The following is a 21,783-nucleotide window of genomic DNA, read 5'->3' on the forward strand; positions in this document are numbered from 1 at the left end:
TTAGTGCATGCTTTTAGCTGCTCACAATAAAGGTTACTCAAAGACCACTTTCAGTCTCATTTTTTATTAGTTAATCATTTCCATGACAAAAGTAAGAGCAGCTCTGTCTAAGTCTGAGTCTCCTCTGCTCAGGGTGTGAGTACAGAAAAGATTGGAGAAAGTCATAATTTTTGCTAAAAAAAAAAACACACAAAGGGGTACTACCCCTTGGAAAATTTTTGGGTGAAATTTTTTACTTTCTCCAATCCTCTCCAAACTCATACCCTGCGTAAGGGAGACTCAGATGTAGGCAGGCGCGCTTGTGAAATCCTCCTGTGTTGTTCCAAAGCTGAGATCTCAGCATCCCACTTCCAATATATTCCAGTCAAAAAATGTGGGTTTTAGACAGTGAAATTTGTTTGTTATTTTGGCACAAAAATGATGTTTTCCCAAAAAGTACTCAAACTTTGACCACTATCCCACTTGCAATATATTTGGTATAACTACTATATATTGGAATTGGGATCCCACAGCATTCGAATTTGTTAATATTTGGTATGAGTCAAATATATTGGAAGTGGGACGATGACCAATCACCTCATATTCAGTCTATTTTAAATATATTTCAGATAGGATAGTCAAAGACTGGTTACTCTTTGGGATAACGTTATTTTTATGCTAAGAAAAAACATTTTTCATGCATCTGATGTCCCCATAATGTCATATTTGTCATTAGAGTTGTACATTTCCACTGTCCAAAACCCATATATATTTTCACTTGAATATACTGAAAGTGAAATCATCAGATCTCTGCTTTGGCGTGAGATATCTTCAGTGTGAAGGGAAATTTTAAATGTGTGTGTTTCTTTTATAAACATGTGCTCATTGAATCAGTAGTATTTAGTAGTAATTAGCAGTAATCACTGATGATTAGTAAAGGTCTTTGTTTTATATAAAGATGAGCTGTTTTATGAAATGTATGTTGCATTATTTTGTCTTTAGACTGTTTCACCAGCTGAGTTCTTTGGACTAAACTCTTAGCAAAAAGGGTTCTGTATAGTACCAAAAAAGGGTTCTTTGGCTTGTAATAATAGTGGAACCCTTTTTGGTGCTATATAGAACCCTTTTCATAGGGTTCTATATAGAACCCTATGAAAAGGGTTCTTTTCAAGGGTTCTATATAGAACCGTTAATTATACTATAAAGAACCATGTTTCCATGACTTTTTTTAATTTAATTGCAAATTCTTTAAAATGTACAAACTTAATATTTTACTGCATAGATCACTTCATGAAATAACGGGAGACCATATACTAGTAAATATTGTTATTTATTGAGTTAATTCATAATAAACAATTTAATTTCATTCAATACATCAAAATGGCATTTGTCAATTCACAATACTAAAATGTATTGTCATGCTGAAGCAAAGACTCCTCCAACATGTATACACACACATTCACACACCGGCCATATCATTATGTACATCTAGCATGTATCGAGACTCATTTTCCATTTTATCAGCTCTATTTACTATAGAGGAGCACTTTGTAGTTCTATAATCACAGACTGTAGTCCGTCTTTTTCTCTGAAAAATTTCAATCTCAGCACTGCAGTGACATGGTGATGATGTCACAAGACACAGCGGTGCTGCTGGAGATTTCAAAGCCCTCAGTGTCACTGCTGGACTGCGAATGGTCCACCAACCAAAAGCATCCTTGTACCAGTGCAACACACACTAAAACACCACCACCACATCATTGTCACTGCAGCGCTGAGAATGATCCACCACCCAAATCATGCCTACCCTGTGGGGGTAATATGTGAGTCCTGACCATGGACAAACAAGGTGAATGGGAGATAAAGTATGCAGAGAAACAGATGGACCATTGTCTGTAACTGTATAACTACAACGTGATATAATGTAGAAGTACCTAATGAAGTGGTCAGTGAGTACATTGAAGACCGTTGAAGTATAACAGGAATATATACATTCTTTATATATTTTAAATTCAAATACTTACAAGAATGACTTAAAATTTTAAATTTACAATTAAAGCACCCAAACTTACTAAACACTGAAACTTGTGATTTGTTCATACAATCCTAATAATATCTGTGGGGGGAAAAACTGCAGGACTTACATTACATATGACACAGAAATGCAGAAAAAACCTGAACTACACTGGATGATATACTAAAGTTTGCAAAATATTGAATCTTATTTCACATTCAATAAACATGTTCAACTGTGAGAAGCTCAAGTAAATATCTGAAAAACAAATGTAAAGTCTACTCACAGAGAGAATTGAATACTCGCTTCAGCGTAATTGGAAGGAATCTTTCCTCCTTCATTTTAAATACAAATGCTTCAAGGAATGTAAGAGTTTTTTTAAGTCCTTTAGGGTACTCCACCCCAAACACAAAGTAAGTGCCGAAGAGTACACCAAGGGCAAGCGAGACATCTGTGCAGTCGTCCACCATGATCTCCTTGTCCATGGTGACTTTCACCAAACTGTACTGCAAGGGAACTCCCTCCTTACAGCCACTTAAAATAATCTGTGGTGTGACGATATCTAATGTGTCTGACTAGACAGAAACAGAAAATGACCTGGTCACATTAAATAAATAAACATATCCAAATGTTACATTTGACTTTTTAAAAGAAGCTTACTTCCTCAGCTGTGAAGAGAAGTGAGGAATCCTCACTGAACAGAGACGGAAGGCACAGGATGGCTGCCTCTAACTGCAGACCTATAATCAATTAAAAATATTTTAAATCAAGGAGTGCCACTCCCAAGTCATTTTCAAGACACAAAAGCTTGAACTCATTGCACAAAGTTTTGGAAGGGAAGGGCAAAATTTCTCCAAATAGACTTTAAATTCCTCATTGGTCTTTTAGCTTCAGTTTTCCCATGCATCTTTTTCAAGTGAGCATAAAAAAAACCTAACGTTTGCAGATCCCACTGTAGCTACATGACTTACTACATGTTTGATGGCATAATATGTAATTTCAATAGTTGTCATGATCTACTGGTTAATCAATGGGAATATTTGGCAAAATCACATAAATATTGCAAGTAATGGTATAATGTTTTTGCCACCATCATGGCACTAGCCTTGCGCCCAATGATTCAGAGTAGGCCTGAACTGGATAAGCGGTTAGAGACAATGAATGAATGAATGAACGAATGAACGGTTGTACTATTTAAACAAGGAAGTTCGGATGTTCTCACCTTTTTTTACAGGACCTTCTTGGCAGTCCTCAATGGTCTCCAGACATCTCTTAATCACTGCAGTGCGAGATGCTCGCAGTAAAATCATGGGGGCCATTTTGCTCAGCACTGTAGTGACTTGCTTGTCTATGTCAATGTGTTGGAGATCTTTCATTTCCAAAAGCAGCTGTTGGTGTTCAATATCCAAGTTGTTAATGTTACCATGTAAAAAAACGTGTTAATTGCAAGACTAACAAATACATAAAACATACAATTTCAGGCAACTTAAGGCAAGGGAATTCCATTAAAATCTCTCTTGTAGAATGGGAGGAGATATATGTTCTTCTGTATCCTCTTGTCTTTGTCATCTGCTCTTGTAGAAACAGCATATTTGGTCGGACCTTCTTTACCTCCTCAGCCATTGTCTTGACAATTTCGGTTATGTTTCTCTCCTCCATACACACTTCAGTTGCAACAGCACCATTAACCTATATGAATTCACACAACCAACTTGAACTTACACAAGAGACAATAAGTGACATGTGAATATAGCCATGTACAAAGTGAACGTTCTTTTGTACGTACAGCAAGTCTTCTCCCTGCTTTAAATTGTAATTGGACAACCTCAGATGTACGCTTTCTGCCAGAACCTGGAATTGCAAACTTTGTTCTCATCCTGAGAACTTCATCATCGCTGATCAGCGGGCATCTCTCCTTTTTGAACTTGTTCTTTAAGGACTCGTGCAGAGCATCCTAACAGAAAAACATGGCAAACACATGGATCTCATAAATCAATTTACACTGAAAACATAAGTGAGTAAATACATTTTGAAAATATTAACTACTTACAAAACCTGATCCAAAGTTCTCTCTCAGGCATGGGTATACAGTTATGAGTGAAGACAACAACTGAACATACTGGTTGTGTGAAGGGTACCTTGGATAAGATTAAGCGAATAATTAAAATATTACAGCATTTTTAATGTTTGATCTGACATGAATGAAAATACTAACAAATACTCCTTTTGTATGGATAAAGACAAGTACCAGAATACACTTACAGTGTTTTACTAGACAGCTGGTCAAATAGAGCCTGCAATAGAAGAGTCCTTATTTTTGACTTCTTTGAGCTTTTGAGTTCAGGGTCTCTCCATTCCAGCGCAGCCAACAACAATGGGGGGAAGGCAAAATGAGATGAACCCTGTGTTTTTGAGCCACATCCGTGTGTATACTCAATCAAAGATCTATGATGCAAATGAGACAAAATGATAATTATTCTGTTTTTCTGAGGTTGCCGACTTGTAAGCAAACAATGAGAACTGAATTATATTTAGAATGGACAAATGTATGTTGCCACTTTACAATGTACAGTACATCTGAGAGGTACTTTTCATAAGTACTTACTTGTGGGATTCACCTGCTTTCAATTTATCCAGAAGAGAAATAAACATGACCTGCTTCTTTATTATGGGTATCAGTCTCTCTGCCATTCGCTCTGTGAAAACCCCTAAAGTTGCTCCATCAATCTCATGCTCTAAGGGAAAATAAGAACAAATTTTTTCAAGAAAAAAAAAAACAAAAAAACATGTATTTCACAGTTTACTGTGGAAAAGTGTAACACAGAATACAAATAATGTCACCTAAGTAAAAGATTGTTAATTTGTTAATTGTGTGTAAAAATCTTTCATTTTGTTATTAACTACGCAATTTGAGGCATACTTAACACAAAGTTTGACATATGTAAAAATACATAAAAATCATAATATTCTGTACTTAAACATTTAATCATGTAAATTTTTAAAAACAAATTCAACAGTGATTTGGCATATATTCTGGTAAAAGTGAATTACTAATTAACTATGCTAGTCCTACATCTCCACATGTTCTGGCTAGTTAACTTGGCCATGTATGCAAGGATAAATAACGCTATTCACTTTGACATTGTAAATTTCAGTGCATCATTTTGTAATTAGGATTAAGTTTTCTCTCACAGGACGATGAAGCAGGGTGATGTAAAGTTCGCCTTTCCCATCTGTGTAGCAGTCAAGCGGATGATAGTCTACTTCTTCACCAGGGTACAGAACCATCCAATGGGTAGTAGACTTCACACCATAGGCATGTAAATGTTCTGAATAGTGGGAACTTTGGTAAATCCTCCCACACAGTTTCCACTCACCATGGAACTTAATTATGTGAATCAGTTAAAAAAAAACTGGAATCTCCTCAGCATGTAAAAGATCAAGAATGTAGTAATCTCCAACTTTGTACTGGACTCTGTCATGTTCCAAGTGTTTTGTTTTCCAAACAGAGTCTGCGAAACTTGCAGTATCACTTACAAAAATTTCCCTCAGTTGAGAAGGGAGCACTCGCAAAGGTATTTCTGTTACACTGTGAGGGACTGCTTCTGAATTCCAACTGGTACTACCTTGGGACTCCCAACACTGTCTCATTTGGTAGCGCTTTGCAAGAGTTTTTGCAATATTCTGGTAGTTGCTAACCACAGATGAAAGTCGTTTGAAATAGAGGTGCTTTGACTCATACCTAAGACACCAGTGTGCCCTTAGAGGTCCAAAATTCTCTATCAAGCGTGGGTAGTGAACCAAGTAATGGATCTTTGGTATGAAATCATCTGGAAACAATCTTTGAAAACTTGTCAGAAATTCTGTTATTAAAGCTGTCAGAGGACTTAGCCAACTTGTTTTAATGACAGGTGCAAGAAGGATGTCACACACTGATCGCAATAACAGATAGAGATCCCAGTATGAATTCCGTTTAGGAACAAAGTCTCCAATTAGGAAGGGTAGAAGACGAAACAATACAAATTTTTCAACAGCTTTTCCTTGAATTCCACTTCCCTGCAGGATTGTCTGTCTCAACAACACCGGCTTGTGTGTAACATCATTTTGTCCAAAAGGGAACTCCTGGAGTCGTTCATTCAACTGCTGAATTGTGATAAGTTTATCACTGTTCAGATTCTTTAAGACTAACCTTGTAACATGTGGAATTACACCCTCTAATACATCATGCATAAGATCTGGTGGAAAAGATTCGGTCACCTCAAAATGAGGAATTTTTTCAAATGGACAATGCTCAGCAACACCATAGAGAGATTTTGAATTTTGTACTCCTAAATGGCCTCTGTGGTCATCAGGGGTCCGAAGGGAGCAGGATGACTCATCAGTTGAATCACACATGTTGTCATGATGGCACATACAGAATCGACAAATGAAGCCATGACTAAAACATGCACTGAAACCAGCTAGGGAATGGGCAGATAGGTTGTCAGCTGAAATTGAAAAAAGTGCTCCTTTCAGGACATGAGTTTGGCCATCAACACTGACTGATATTCCTTTGTTTTGTAGCTCTATGAGATCACGGATGAGCGGCTGAAGAATAGGCTCATAACCATACTTTTGTAATAACTTGTTTCGAACTAAAACAGAAACATGTATGTTCTGAAGTTGTGAACGGAACCTTAGTGGTAGATTTCCAACAACAAAATAGAAACAGGCTATCTTGTGAATCAATTTTTTGGAGCCAAGGCTATTCAAAATTTCAAACTCATCTGTGTACAACTGCAATTTTAACAATTTATCTGACTTACTGCAACAAAGAAGCACATGCTTCTTCTTAGAAAAAGACCCATCAGTGAAATCTGTTAATGTATCGCCATCAGAAACTCTCTCCTTTTGTACAAACAAGAACACTTCCTTCCTCTTTAAAATATGACAAAGAACTTCCAAAATAGGTATGTACTGAAAAGTGTCTTTTTTCCCTCTCTGGTCAGTTCCAAGTATATACTCAACAGGTTGAACCAATCCAAATTCTTTTATGCAGTACCGTTCAAACTGATAGTCTGAAGTTACATGCTCAAAGCACTTTCCAAATAGATTGTCTTCAATTAGTGCTTTAAGATCTGATAGGCTATTAAGCTCTGTATGTGCATCTTGAAGGCAAGTCTTTAGCAGAGCTCGATACTGTTCATTGAACAGCTCAATTAAACTTTTTACCTCCTGTGAAATACTATGAGTAACAGTCTTAGAAACAATGTGTTTTTCCTGTAGCTTTAAACAAAACAGGCCAAAGTGTTTCTGAACATTTTCTGTAAAATGGCTTAACTTTTCAGAGAGCAATTCTGTATGGACAATTTCATCATAATCACTGTCTTCGTCACCACCTTCGTCTTCATTAACATACGGCAGCTTGCACTCTTTGTCCAAGTTCTCTTTGATTGAGTTATGTTTACGGAAAATATGAACCTTAAAAGAACTTATTTTCTTGTAAACATTAGGACATCCATTGTCAAGTCCACATTTGACAGAGAAGTTAGGTTCACTTTCATGAAAATACTGCAAATGCCTCAAATATTTTGATAATGAATGTTTCTTAACAGAGCAGTTGGGGCAATAGTACATGGAGCAGGACAGTCCTTTAGGATCTTGTTTGGTGGATCTCACCCATGAAAACATCAGAGAATTCACCCAAACTGTTTCTCTCTAGCCACTGGCATACTTCCGTAGGTGTCCAAGATGTATAGTCACTCATTGTCTATAAACAAAAAAAAACACACATACACACAGGCATAACATTACTGTAATTTCCAATTTGTCTTTCATCAAAATCACTCAAATCTTGATTTTTGGTCATGTTCAGAGGTAGAACACTAGCTATAACATGCTATAAAAAACCTTTCCAGTGAAAGTTAATGTGGCTTGATGCACTTGATATTATAGCAAGTAAAATCATACTTTTAGTTTTTTTTTATCAAAGTTGCACATTATAAACACAACATCCTCACCAAGGAAAATATAAACTTGCCTAAGTAAGCATTCCTTTTAAACCATTCTTTCTAGCAAATAAAATATTCAGTGTTAAATGACATTTCGGCAGCTCCATATGAAATATTCATTCAGATAGTTGTCGCTAGCTACATTATTACTATTATTCTTGTCAAAGTTTACAAACAACTCCAACTGCAAAAATCTAGCTAGCTAAACTACATCTGAATATTAACAACGGCTAAAATAACGACCGCTAGCGAGTTAGCATTAAGCTAACAGTCTTCCAATGTCGAACTAAAAATTAAATAAATCGTTAGCTATTATTACATTGTCTGGCATCGCACCTAGTCAGTCTAACACGAAAGTTTTCCAGCTAAATGTAGCCGCGGGTTCTAAGCCTGGCGATAAATTACTTTGTGTTTACAGACTGTGGACTTACCTCAGAAAAGTGTGAAGGGTAGCGCGCTCGAGCTGCGGCGTTTGTTCACCGGCAGCCGCGCTGAACATGCGCATTCCCGCGCCCAGAGACAACGACAAACTGGTCCCGCAGCGAACTGAACTTCGCACCGAGAGAGAGACTCATGTCTAGACCAGCATATCTAAGACGTTCAGTGTTATAACTTACTGTTCAGTCTGACAAAGCTGCAGCTGGCACAGATGGAAAATAAAGAACTATTTTGTGAAGCTTGCGAAGTATTTAATCAAGATAACTAGAAAAGCAATTTTATTTTTTTTTCACAACGAAAACCAGACAACCATGTTTTGCCATTTTCCTCAACGAATAAACACTAACCAAAAATTGAATGATAAATGACCCATTATTTCTGATTTTGAAAACAGAAAATCGCAAGGAAATAAAACATTTGAAGAGGAGTTGACTCCCAAAGAATCGATTCTTCCAACTTCTGAGAGTCGCTCGTATAAATTCTAGGCCAACGATTCATAGAGTTCCATCTCTTAGAGTCGACTCAGTCTCTATATGCAGAGCACCTTAAACTTTAATTGTAAATGTTAAATAAATGAAAAATGTATTTGAAGAAAAATGGCAATTTTTTCCATATTTCCTTATTTTTAGATGTTAACGTTTTTAAATGTAATATCATTTTAAGCTTTTGTTTATTAAGGTTATTATTAAAATATAGTAAAACTTTCAAAATTACATCGCTAAAATTAGGCTATTTGGTATTAATGTTAATTGATTAATTCACATTTTAGTCAAAAGCCTTAAGCTAAATCAAAATCAGCTGCCAAAATTAACTGTAGAAATTGTTCCAAAATGTAAATAAAAAAGACAACAATAATAAGCATAATAATAATAATAAAAATAATAATAATGAATAAAAACAACAACAACAACAATAATTTATATATTGTCTAGAATGTATTGGTTCGTTTTGTTACAGACTCATTACAGCTGCATAAATAATAATTACTTATTATTGTTATTATTATTATTGCAGCTTTAATGAGCCCATAGCAGTAAGAACCAATACATTTTGGACAACATGCATAAAGAAGTAAAATAAATTCAGGACAACACATAAAAACATATACTTGACCCCCAATGCCAGCATACTGTAGCATAATTACACAATAACACAAACAAAGAACCCTTTCCTGAGCTGCAAAGAACCATTTAGGTATTTAGAGAGTTCTTTGAGTATTCATGGTTCTATATAGAACCATTGCCTGTAGCAAAGAACCCATGAAGAACCCTTTATTTTAAGAGTGTAGGTGGAAACCCATTCAGACACGGTGAGAACACAACACCCCTCACAGACTCAATATAAACATGGTCCACAGCGAATGCTTAACTTGCAGTAAACTTAAGTTCAGCCAATCACAATTCATGGCCAATTTTACACTAGATTTTGGAACATTTCTGTGAGTGTTTAATAGTGTAACGGGTGTGCATGACATTAAAGGTCTTTAATACTGTCCATCTGCACAGCCGCTAACCCCTAAGCAGTCTGCGCTGTGTTTGATAAGCGTGCTGTGATGCTTTATTAAGGACCTCTAATAGGTCTGTTATGGACAAATAAATCAAACCATGGAAGCTGTAAAGTGAACATGTAGCTGAAGTGCACTTTCACTGCCCTCTCCCTCCTACATGCAGGCTATAATCCTCCTTATATTACACATTCATTATCTGTAAGCGCTTATACAGTTCAGGGTTGCGGTGGGTCCAGAGCCTACCTGGAATCATTGGGCGCAAGGCGGGAATACACCCTGGAGGGGGCGCCAGTCCTTCATAGGGCAACACACACACACTCACTCACACCTACGGACACTTTTTTGAGTTGCTAATCCACCTACCAACGTGTGTTTTTGGACTGTGGGAGGAAACCGGAGAACCCAGAGGAAACCCACGCAGACACAGAGAGAACACACCACACTCCTCACAGACAGTCACCAGGAGGAAACCCACGCAGACACAGAGAGAACACACCACACACCTCACAGACAGTCACCCGGAGGAAACCCACGCAGACACAGAGAGAACACACCACACACCTCACAGACAGTCCCCCGGAGGAAACCAACGCAGACACAGAGAGAACACACCACGCACCTCACAGACAGTCACCCAGAGGAAACCCACGCAGACACAGAGAACACACCACACTCCTCACAGACAGTCACCCAGAGGAAACCCACGCAGACACAGAGAACACACCACGCACCTCACAGACAGTCACCCAGAGGAAACCCACGCAGACACAGAGAACACACCACGCACCTCACAGACAGTCACCCAGAGGAAACCCACGCAGACACAGAGAACACACCACACTCCTCACAGACAGTCACCCAGAGGAAACCCACGCAGACACAGAGAGAACAAACCACACTCCTCACAGACAGTCACAGAGAGCGGGAATCGAACCCACAACCTCCAGGTCCCTGGAGCTGTGTGACAGTGACACTAACCTGCTGCAAAACCGTGCCACCCCTATATTACACATCCATCACAAAAACAGAATGCACAACACCAGGGACATGGGAAAACACCTAGTGTTCGATAAATAACAACAGTGCAAAATGTATAATATTATTTTTGTAGCAGACTGCATTATGCTAATATTTGAAAAGTGCTATTTAAATCAGTAGGATTTACAAAATAATTTACATTGTTTAAATATTTCCATAATAAATACTGTGATAAGGAATAGGGACACAAAAGGCACCAAATTGTAGGAATGATCCAAAACACACACATACACACAAAAAAATTCGAAATTTTTTTTTAGTCGAATTTTAACAAAAAACAAAGACCTTGTTACATTTACATTAAGATTAAACTATCGTTAGCAGCTGAAAAAGAAGTCGACATCATCCTCTTCCCATCTCTAGATGGCAGCAGAGCATCACATAAAAGACCTGAAAATGAGCGCTCTGATTTTAACCCAGGATTCCCAATATAAACAATATACAATACCCCATACACCAGGGAGGTGTTAACTGGATGGATGGATGAATGGATTGATGGTTGGATTAATCTCATTGTTAGTCCGATTAACGAGCTTCAATCAGCTTTGGACATGACTTTTATTTTATTTATTGAACTTTGATCTTATCCAGGCAAGTCATTAAAAGCACGTTCTAATGAAATATTCTTATTTACAGCAGTGGACTGAGAAAACATACAACAGAGATACAACACATTCAATAAAACAGTGTATAACACACACCAGTACTGCAGTGCAGTCTAATATACATTGGTATTACCAGCATTATGAGTGTGTTTGTGTGTGTGGGGGGGTGGATGTGGCTAATAATTTCTGCTAAAACGTTGTATTTCTTACTTCACTGTTACATTTTGGTTATAAAATTAAATGATCAGGATTTTCTCCTGTAAAATCCTATATAAATAAAACCAGACCAGAGCTTTCCCACTGGTAAGGCCTTCAGGAGCTGAACTGAAGGCCTTTTAATTGTTAGCTAATCTAACTACTTTACTGTTAAGTGAATCGGCTGGAACAGCACAGGTAACATTGTTTACAGGAACTGAGAATATCTCAAGGCACAATCCACCAGTGGTATACTGAAGGTAGATTTAAATTTAAGGTGGACTTTCAGGTTCTCAGTGAAAAATGTAATTACTGGATTGTATTTAAATATCACCAGACTTTTATGAATTAGGTGAAACCACATGACTTAAAGCCTAATCAGTATGTATTTATTATTTTGTTGATCAATTTAATTTGACAACTGTTTCTATTTTTACAAAACTATAATGAATCCAAATTCAGTTGTGAATTAAATTTTGAAAATTATATGTAAGTGAAAAAATTCAAATGATCTTTGTTAGACACTCACCTCCAGCCAAAGTATTCAATCTGTGTGGTGCAGGTGAGAGGTGAGATTGGAAAATATAAATGTTTAAACGACTCATATAAAGGTTTAATTTTCACACTCTGGTATTTCTGTACCTTTTACTAGTTTAATAACACTGATTTATATAAGTGTGGCACGGTGGTGCAGCAGGTAGGTGTCACAGTCACACAGCTCCAGGGACCTGAAGGTTGTGGGTTTGAGTCATGCTCCGGGTGACTGTCTGTGAGGAGTGTGGTGTGTTCTCTCTGTGTCTGTGTGGGTTTCCTCCGGGTGACTGTCTGTGAGGAGTGTGGTGTGTTCTCCCTGTGTCTGTGTGGGTTTCCTCCGGGTGACTGTCTGTGAGGAGTGTGGTGTGTTCTCCCTGTGTCTGCGTGGATTTTCTCTGGGTGACTGTCTGTGAGGAGTGTGGTGTGTTCTCCCTGTGTCCACGTGGGTTTCCTCCGGGTGACGGTCTGTGAGGAGTGTGGTGTGTTCTCCCTGTGTCTGCGTGGGTTTCCTCCGGGTGACTGTCTGTGAGGAGTGTGGTGTGTTCTCTCTGTGTCTGCGTGGGTTTCCTCCGGGTGACTGTCTGTGAGGAGTGTGGTGTGTTCTCTCTGTGTCTGTGTGGGTTTCCTCCGGGTGACTGTCTGTGAGGAGTGTGGTGTGTTCTCTCTGTGTCTGTGTGGGTTTCCTCCGGGTGACTGTCTGTGAGGAGTGTGGTGTGTTCTCCCTGTGTCTGCGTGGGTTTCCTCCGGGTGACTGTCTGTGAGGAGTGTGGTGTGTTCTCCCTGTGTCTGCGTGGGTTTCCTCCGGGTGACTGTCTGTGAGGAGTGTGGCGTGTTCTCCCTGTGTCTGCGTGGGTTTCCTCCGGGTGACTGTCTGTGAGGAGTGTGGTGTGTTCTCCCTGTGTCTGCGTGGGTTTCCTCCGGGTGACTGTCTGTGAGGAGTGTGGTGTGTTCTCCCTGTGTCTGCGTGGGTTTCCTCCGGGTGACTGTCTGTGAGGAGTGTGGTGTGTTCTCCCTGTGTCTGCGTGGGTTTCCTCCGGGTGACTGTCTGTGAGGAGTGTGGTGTGTTCTCTTTGTGTCTGTGTGGGTTTCCTCCGGGTGACTGTCTGTGAGGAGTGTGGTGTGTTCTCTCTGTGTCTGTGTGGGTTTCCTCCGGGTGACTGTCTGTGAGGAGTGTGGTGTGTTCTCTCTGTGTCTGCGTGTGAGAGTGTGTCGCCCTGTGAAGGACTGTCGACCCCTCCTGTATGTGTTCCTGCCTTGCGCCCAATGATGCCAGGTAGGCTCTGGACCGACCGTGACGCTGTATTGGATAAGCGCTTACAGACAATGAACGAATGAGGTTCAGGGGAGAAATACAGTATCATGGAGTTTCCCCCTGGACGAGGAAAAAAAACAAACAGAAAAAAGTAAAATTGCTGCTTTTTATATTATTAATTCTTTTTTTAAACACTTGATAATACAAAATAAAAGTCCTGGACAAATGGAATGATTTGAGCTGATTTTTTTAGACATAAGCTACACTTTCTGAATATCTACACGTGTGTTTTTTTTTAGAGGCGTTTGGCTCAAGTTCTTAAATCATTGCAGTGGGGGTCTCCAGAAGAAAATATTTGAATACCTCTGGTCTAAATTATTAACACGCAAAACATGAAGACATTAATCCAATCAGAACCATTTGTGGAGCAATTTTTCTGAGCATTCTTTACCACCCAATATTGAATTGTCTACCATCAGAGGGTCACGACTAACACCGTACACGTTCAATTTAATGAGTTATGAATCCTCCACCTGTTTTAATCTCAGTTTGACTGATCATTTTCATCCTGTCAGTTTTTAATTGCTCTCAACAGTGCGTCATGAGACAAGTGTGAAAAATGAAATTACCTTCATTAATTTCCTCCAGATTCAGGAAAATCCCCATCAAACCAGTGTCAGATATCACGGCAAATGAGTTCATTAATATTCGGGTGATGCGATCGGTGATTGGCAGTTGGGTCCTGCAGTACTCAGAGCAATAATAATAATAATAATATAAAAATTAATTTACACATAACATATAGAACTGTGTGCACAGCCGTACTGCTCCAAATACTGTACAAATCCCAGCCAGCGCACCTCAGTGGGGCCCCTGTGGTTAGAACATGCTCTAGTTGGGTTCTAGATAGACACTGCCTCTGGGTGGGTAGGTAAATAGGCTATTGTTGTGTCCCAAGTAGGTTGGCTGTGTCAGACAACTCTAAATGTGGGTCTAACACGGACCCAGGGTTGTGTTAACTTGTTTTTCCAGGTGAGCTGCCCAGATGGACCTGATGCTAAACTCATCCTGGCCCCATCACTGACCCTGGAGGGTAACCTATATGGGCCCCCTATAAGGGTGTGTTGGCTGGGATGATCCAACAGTCCTCCATTGTCTTAAGACTCCTGCAGAGGGGCTTTAGCTCATGTGCAGTTCATTTCATGCTTTTTAAATGCGATAACGGGTCTGCTGTGTATAGGCCGTGCTCCCTGGGTGGATTAGTTGGCCCTCCCTCAACACTCCTCAACAATCAGTCAGTGTAATGGTAGGCAAAATGGATGCTTGTTAGCTGGCACAACAGATCTGAGAATTAGTGTTCTCCTGCAAGCGCGTTGAGCTGTCCAGTGGCATTGTGGGTGATGGTTTGAAAAGATGCAGTGGCTGGCTTCATGTCTTGAAGGTAACATGTTCTCCTCACCCTCCTGGGTTGATGGCATGATTGGTGGAGTTCTGGCTAACGAACAAGTAGAAATGTCAACAAATAAAACTGGGGAGTCATGTGTATAGTGCAGAGGACATCAAATCTGGAACTTTGATCAAAGTTCCAGGCCCTGATTTTAAAATAGATGGCTGGTATGACACTAGTTGCAACTGACAGGCTGTGTATAGTGTCATACCAATTGGCCATTGTAAAATCCCCGCCTGATACCTGGATTTAAGGCCCAGATTTGCTAGGGTTAGGGTTATAATGTTATAGTGTGTACATGTGGCATAGTGTGGCATCACCCAGAAGGAGCGTAAGGAGTGTCACTGTGGTAGTTGTAGTCCGGACAGACTTTCTGCTGCAGCTTGTAGTCCAGACTGTAGAAGGAGACGTAGACGCAGATGACCTTGAAGGGCTTGGCGCAGAGCCAGGAGACATGGCTCTGGGTTTGCTGCAGATTGCAGCTCTTAGACGGGTTGTTCCTGCACCAGGTGCTCCTGCTGCTCTGCTCCACCTTCTCCGACTCAATCCTGCAGTTGAACAACTTGGACTCCACCGATTCCCCAGCGGTTTCCTGCGTTAAACCGAACTCTACTACCTTTGTGGGAGGGGCTAGTCCAACAGAAACATTCCCTAGACCTGTTGCGTTGCAAAGGAAGTGGACGCTGAAGGTCCCGTTTCCGTGATCTACGATCTTGCCCTTGATCAGGAGGTCTAGGAACGTGGTTCTTACGTTACAGTGGAAGTCGCCCCAGCCAAACATTTTCCTCAGCTTCCCTGTTTTTATCGGGGGCCGCCTCTGAGCTCGTTGACCCAGTGGATGGACGGTTGCATCGTGGAGTTGCTGTCCATGGTGCTGACCAGTTCTGAGGTTAAAAGTCTTCGAATTCTTCAAACCGGCCTGGTCAACACTGACCTTCTTCAGGGCAAACCCTTCCCTTGGTCTTTGATGAAGTTCAAGGGTCTCTGGTGGGCATCCTTCACCAAGGATAGTCTGTTAAAAACAATGTCTAAAGTTAAATTATGATAATACGTGTAATACACAATAATAACCTCATAAAGCAAAGGTAATTAGAAAGTTATCATGTTACTAACATGGTAATAAAAATGATAACATGCCAATAACAAGGTCATAAGAATGCTACAATGTTTGTAACATTGTAATAAGCATCCTAACCTGTTTATAACACTAATAAGGATACTAACTTGAAAACAACAAGGTAATAAGGATTCTACCATGTTTGTAACACGGCAATAATGGTGCACCTTATTTTTAAGACTGTTATTGTACACATGACCACGTCAACCCTATTTTCTTCTGATTTCTATCCACCCTGTGCAGTCCAGGGAGGTTAAACGGAGGAGTGCTTTCTTGCCGGTGTCTAAGTGGCCGTTCTAGCAGGACGTCCAGAGCTGAGACGGGACATTGACTCAGACTCGGACCGGGCTGAGAAGGACTGACAGCACATCTGTCTTGTGAGAGCGAGACGACTTATAAATTCATCCACAGATCAATACTTCCAAATATTACAACATGTCACTGGCAGAAAAGCTCTTCAGCTGCAACGTGGAAAGTCAGTGCAAGGTCAGTGTTTAAAAGAACGGAGGACAATGCAGAGAGTTTATCTGATGAAGCTGCTGTACTCCGGTGCGTCTCAGAACCTCAGTGATATTTAAGGTAACCAGACGTATGTGCATCACTAATTAGTAAAGTATCATCTGAGTAATGACTATAACTAATGATTAGCGACATATGAATCACAACACCAAGTGGACTGTATGGATTATTTCTACACTCAAGGTATTTTCGCCACTTCCTGGTGGTAGAAATGCCATATCCCACATTTAAGAACGCCCTGAGACGATGATACCTGTCCAAGTCTAGTCTTTCGCTGGACCATGGAGCGACTTAAGCAGATTATAGTCATGGATTTCAAAGCCGGCTGTGTGTTTAATTATGTTATAATGATGTTATAGTCAAAAAACACGAGGAGGACGACTTAGCGGACGGGAACCCGGCGTCTAATGGAAGCGTCCTTAATTAAATTCTTCTCAGGAGGCCTTTTGAACGGTAAATCGTGGCTATAGCTTCATTATTGACTTAGTTCCAGGGGATGAAGGGTGTGACCATTAGTTCATAGCTCATGAATCCCTTTCACATTCGATCCTCCGTCCTATTCACACTCATTTAGAATCGGAGCCCCATAAGCACGGATGAAAAATTACTTTCATTGTGCGCTGGTGATTACCTCTGGGCGGAAACACCTTCATCTCTCTCTCTCTCACACTCTCTCTCTCTCTCTGGCTTTGAAGAGAGAGTTCATATTCGCACAAGTGTGTCACTTTTACTCACTATTCAAATCTTTGGTGGTTAAAATGGACTCCAGAACCGTTTCTTTGACAGAAACTCGGACGGTTAAAGCCCAAAGTCATCTTCTGAAGCATGAAAATTAAACTGTGTTGAATAATATATATTTATTAATCGATAGAGAAAAATAAAAGAACAAAACAAAAAGACTAATCAAAGCAAATGAATATGTATTCATTCATTCATCCATTTTGTCATTCTTTCATTCATTTCCTGTAACAGCTGCATTATGATCAGGGTCTGGACAAGAGAGGGACCTACCCTGGACAGGACACCAGTCCATCACAGGGCATCACACACTCACCCAGTCACTCACACACTCACCCAGTCACTCACACACTCACACCTCTGGACTGTCACTCACCTAGTCACTCACACACTCACCCAGTCACTCACACACTCACCCAGTCACACCTGTGGACTGTCACTCACTCACCCAATCACTCACACACTCACCCAGTCACTCACTCACACACTCACCCAGTCACTCACTCACACACTCACCCAGTCACTCACTCACCTAGTCACTCACACACTCACCCAGTCACTCACACACTCACAACTGTGGACTGTCACTCACCCAATCACTCACACACCTAGTCACTTACACACTCACACCTGTGGACGGTCACTCCCACAGTCACTCAGTCACTAACACACTCACCCAGTCACTTGCACTTACTCCATCCGGACATTCCATCCGAAATCCAAAGATTAAACGTGTAGTACATCATCTTCAAGACTGCCCCAAAAGAAGCAACCATCGGTTTCCGGAAAACCCCTCTGGGGCCAACCGACTGGACGGCTTGAGAACCGTCTGAGAAAAGGACAGTGGCCAAAAGTTTGTGGACGCAAAAACAGCATTCTGCTTTCCAACAGCCTTCCCTGGAGAGTAGGAGCATTTACTGTGGCAAATGGGGACCCCCTTCATCTCAGAGGAAATGTTGGACAAGCAACCATCTACACCACAAGCCTTTGGCAATAGTCTCGGAATTGTCCATGGTGCTGACCCCTCGCGATCACCCACACACAATAACACAATAACCATATTACACTGTCTTCTCATACTGAGCCTACAGAATGTGCACACAGCTGCCGGCATTAAGGCTAACAGCTGTATTACAGAAGAGCATTATTTATTACTTAACATCTACATTTAAAGATGAAAAAATACAGAACAGCACTTGTTTTGATTGTTAAAGCTGAGGATATTAATGCAAGGCTCAGTGTGTGTGTGTGTGTGTGTGTGTGTGTGTGCACTCATTATAATTACATCTCTATTACAGTGGATCACGGCATTTTCCCCCATCTGTGAAATACTGTCTCATCACTGGTGGACTTTCCCTTAAAGATCTCAATTTAAATAGCAGTCTAGAACAACATTTGATGCTCGATGCTCTGCACTAGGGATGGGGACCCTTAGGCTCATGTGTAGCTGCTCCAGAGTGTCACACAACACACTGTGTCCAAATGTGTGTAGACTCCATGCACAGCCCCATAGAACGATGGATGACCTAACAATGTACAAACTGTACATTGCACTCTACTACAGCTTTGTCATGTGAAATGCCATGAGCTCAGCGCAGTTCGGGACACGGAAGGTGAAGTGTGTAACTGTGGTTTTAATTAAATGTTCTTAAAATGTATTGGAGATTGTGGAGATTATTTTTTCATTTTATTTATTTATTTTTTAAATATTTTTTAAAACTCTATTCTAGTGTAGTTTTTTTATATTAACTCCTGAGGCTGTCAAAATAAGAGTTCAAATTTTACAGCAGTAATCCCAAACGTATTAAAATTCATTCATTGTCTGTAACCCTTATCCAGTTCAGGGTTGCGGTGGGTCCAGAGCCTACCTGGAATCATTGGGCGCAAGGCGGGAATACACCCTGGAGGGGGCACCAGTCCTTCACGGGCAACACACACACACATTCACTCACACCTACGGACACTTTTGAGTCACCAATCCACCTACCAACGTGTGTTTTTGGACTGTGGGAGGAAACCGGAGCACCCGGAGGAAACCCACGCAGACACAGGGAGAACACACCACACTCCTCACAGACAGTCACCCGGAGGAAACCCACGCAGACACAGGGAGAACACACCAACTCCTCACAGACAGTCACCCGGAGGAAACCCACGCAGACACAGGGAGAACACACCACACTCCTCACAGACAGTCACCCGGAGGAAACCCACGCAGACACAGGGAGAACACACCAACTCCTCACAGACAGTCACCCGGAGGAAACCCACGCAGACACAGGGAGAACACACCACACTCCTCACAGTCAGTCACCCGGAGCGGGAAACGAACCCACAACATCCAGGCCCCTGGAGCTGTGTGACTGCGACACTAACCTGCTGCACCACCGTGCCGCCTACGTATTAAAATATAGTGTTAAATTCATACTCTCTGTGATTTCTTCTTTTTTTTAAAACCCAACACCAGCGCAGAGTAAATTCAGCATCATGCAGTGTGGAGTAGACCGTCAGAAAAAAAAATATCAATGCGGTGATTCTCTCAAAGGTTCATATACTATACCTTACATCAGGGAACGTATTTGTAACATATTCAATTATAATTTTACCTCAGGGCCTTTTATTCTGTTCTTTTATTTGACGAAGTTCTACAATGAAATATCACAGATATCCCCCTCTTCTTCTGGAGAAGAGAATGTAATGAACCTTTAGGGAAAACAACACATTACACGGTTTGTGACAATAATGTATTTTCTCAGGGAATCTGCTGTTACTGATTTATTGTTATAAATGTAAGTCGTGTAAACGCTACATTGTAAAAAATGTCTGTGAATTTTATGCTGGAAAACTGTAATATGACAGTAAAAGACCGTAAACTCTAAAAAGGCTGAAAACAGTGGCTGTAAATACGTTTATCAGCCAAAATACAATTTTTTACATCTTTTTACTGTAAAAAATATATTTTTTTACTTTGTTACTTTGTTTTTCTCTGTCTTTGAGACTTTTTGATTTTGGGTTACATTGGGGGGATTATTGTGTGTGTGTGTGTGTGTGTGTTATAATGAGACCTGTGTTGGTCAGGAAAGTTCACCATCGGCCTGTGTTCCTAGTGCTGGAGTGTGGCGATCAGATGCGGTAGTATCACCTTTTAAGGGCTGAATGTAGGATGCGGTTTGGCTACATTTAAATACAGCTATACCTCGGTCTCTATTCTCTCATTTTTCACACAATTAACTTATTAAATTTATGGCAAAACAATGTTTCTATGTTTTTTTTATGTAAATACTATGACATTTATATGGTGTATATCTGTTTTTTAACAGAAAACTACTGTAAACAAAACAGCCCATAAACAAGGGACGTCCCTGGACGTTCAAAATAGGTCTAAAAGTAGTCTGTCCGTCAATGACATATTAATAACGTCAATGGACGTCCAAAATCCATCTTAATAAGTTAGTTAAGTGGTGACCAATCGATAACGTCAGTGGACGTCCAAAACGCGTTTTATACAAGTAATTTATTTCGGGACCAATCAATAACGTCAATGGACGTCCAACATACGTCTAATAGTCGTCTTTTCAATGTCTGTGTTTGGACGTCTTTTCAACTTTCATTTTCAACCTTAAGAGAACGTTGATTAGACGGAAGTCATTACGTTATTTCAACGTTGAATCAACGACTAAATGTTTACTGGGAGTTCTTAAATGTAAAATTTATGATTGGCCAAAAACATGACCGTATATTTTAAAGTGAAATTCTGGCAACCACAGCTGCCAGTTTTTAACCGCAGGGTTAGATCTGCTGCGTGCTCGGTCCCCTCACCCCGGAGAGCTCAGATCCAACACACCCAGCTCGAACACTCAAATGCCCCTGAACTCCTTCGCTTCCCCTGGAGCAGGTGTTTGGAGCTCAGCTCTCTGCAGGGTGCTGTAGATCTCCCCTGAGGTGTACTCTCTCAGGTTAAAGCGCAGTGGAGCTGCCACATCCCAAACAATCCAATAAAAGTGCATTAAAAATAATGAGGGATCTTACCCCATAGACGGCGGGCAGGAGCGCGAGGCACGCCAGTCCGAGCATGGAGTGCATCCTTACGGTCCCACTAACTTCTCCCGGCACGCACGCGCTACAGCAAACGGGGCCGAACGGGAGTTTCAAACGGGCGCCCGCGTGCGCCTGCTCATCCCGAACGTAATGCAGTGGTGTCACGTCTTAATATGAAGCTCGCGCACTCTTTGTGAGAGAGGAAAAGGGGCGCGCGCGAGGAATCACAAGCCACTGGAAGAGTAGTCGGTCATTAAACGAAGTGTGGTGTTAAAGGGGCGGCACGAGACTGCGTAAAGTCGCGCCTTTTAATGAGCAAGGGCATGCTAATTAGATGAAGCTCATTAACATTAATTAATGAGCAAAGAAGTG

General features: G+C 40.7%; 2 protein-coding genes across 5 annotated transcripts; both read right to left on the reverse strand.

Moving 5' to 3' along the window:
* Positions 1-1,324: 1,324 nt before the first annotated feature.
* LOC136710559 (sterile alpha motif domain-containing protein 3-like) lies at positions 1,325-7,696 on the reverse strand. 4 transcript variants are annotated; one of them, XM_066686180.1, is made up of 9 exons: positions 7,652-7,688; positions 4,599-4,728; positions 4,256-4,438; positions 4,044-4,131; positions 3,780-3,947; positions 3,467-3,682; positions 3,216-3,381; positions 2,654-2,733; positions 1,325-2,568 (listed from the first exon to the last, which is right to left on the reverse strand). In XM_066686180.1, exons 1-9 carry the CDS (start codon positions 7,653-7,655, stop codon positions 2,272-2,274), a joined length of 1,332 nt encoding a protein of 443 aa, XP_066542277.1. In that variant the 5' UTR covers positions 7,656-7,688; the 3' UTR covers positions 1,325-2,271. The 4 variants fall into 4 exon arrangements, with proteins under 4 accessions (XP_066542277.1, XP_066542286.1, XP_066542294.1 ...); XM_066686189.1 differs by lacking the exon at positions 7,652-7,688 and adding an exon at positions 5,186-6,555 and having other exon boundaries at positions 1,326-2,568; XM_066686197.1 differs by having other exon boundaries at positions 2,417-2,590; positions 7,652-7,696.
* A 7,035-nt stretch (positions 7,697-14,731) lies between these two features.
* On the reverse strand, positions 14,732-21,456 carry LOC136707563 (neurexophilin-1). The gene is made up of 2 exons (XM_066681711.1): positions 21,403-21,456; positions 14,732-16,011 (listed from the first exon to the last, which is right to left on the reverse strand). Exons 1-2 carry the CDS (start codon positions 21,454-21,456, stop codon positions 15,316-15,318), a joined length of 750 nt encoding a protein of 249 aa, XP_066537808.1. The 3' UTR covers positions 14,732-15,315.
* Positions 21,457-21,783: the final 327 nt, after the last annotated feature.

Source organism: Hoplias malabaricus, chromosome 1 (assembly GCF_029633855.1).
Source record: "Hoplias malabaricus isolate fHopMal1 chromosome 1, fHopMal1.hap1, whole genome shotgun sequence".
NCBI classification, from domain to species: domain Eukaryota; kingdom Metazoa; phylum Chordata; class Actinopteri; order Characiformes; family Erythrinidae; genus Hoplias; species Hoplias malabaricus.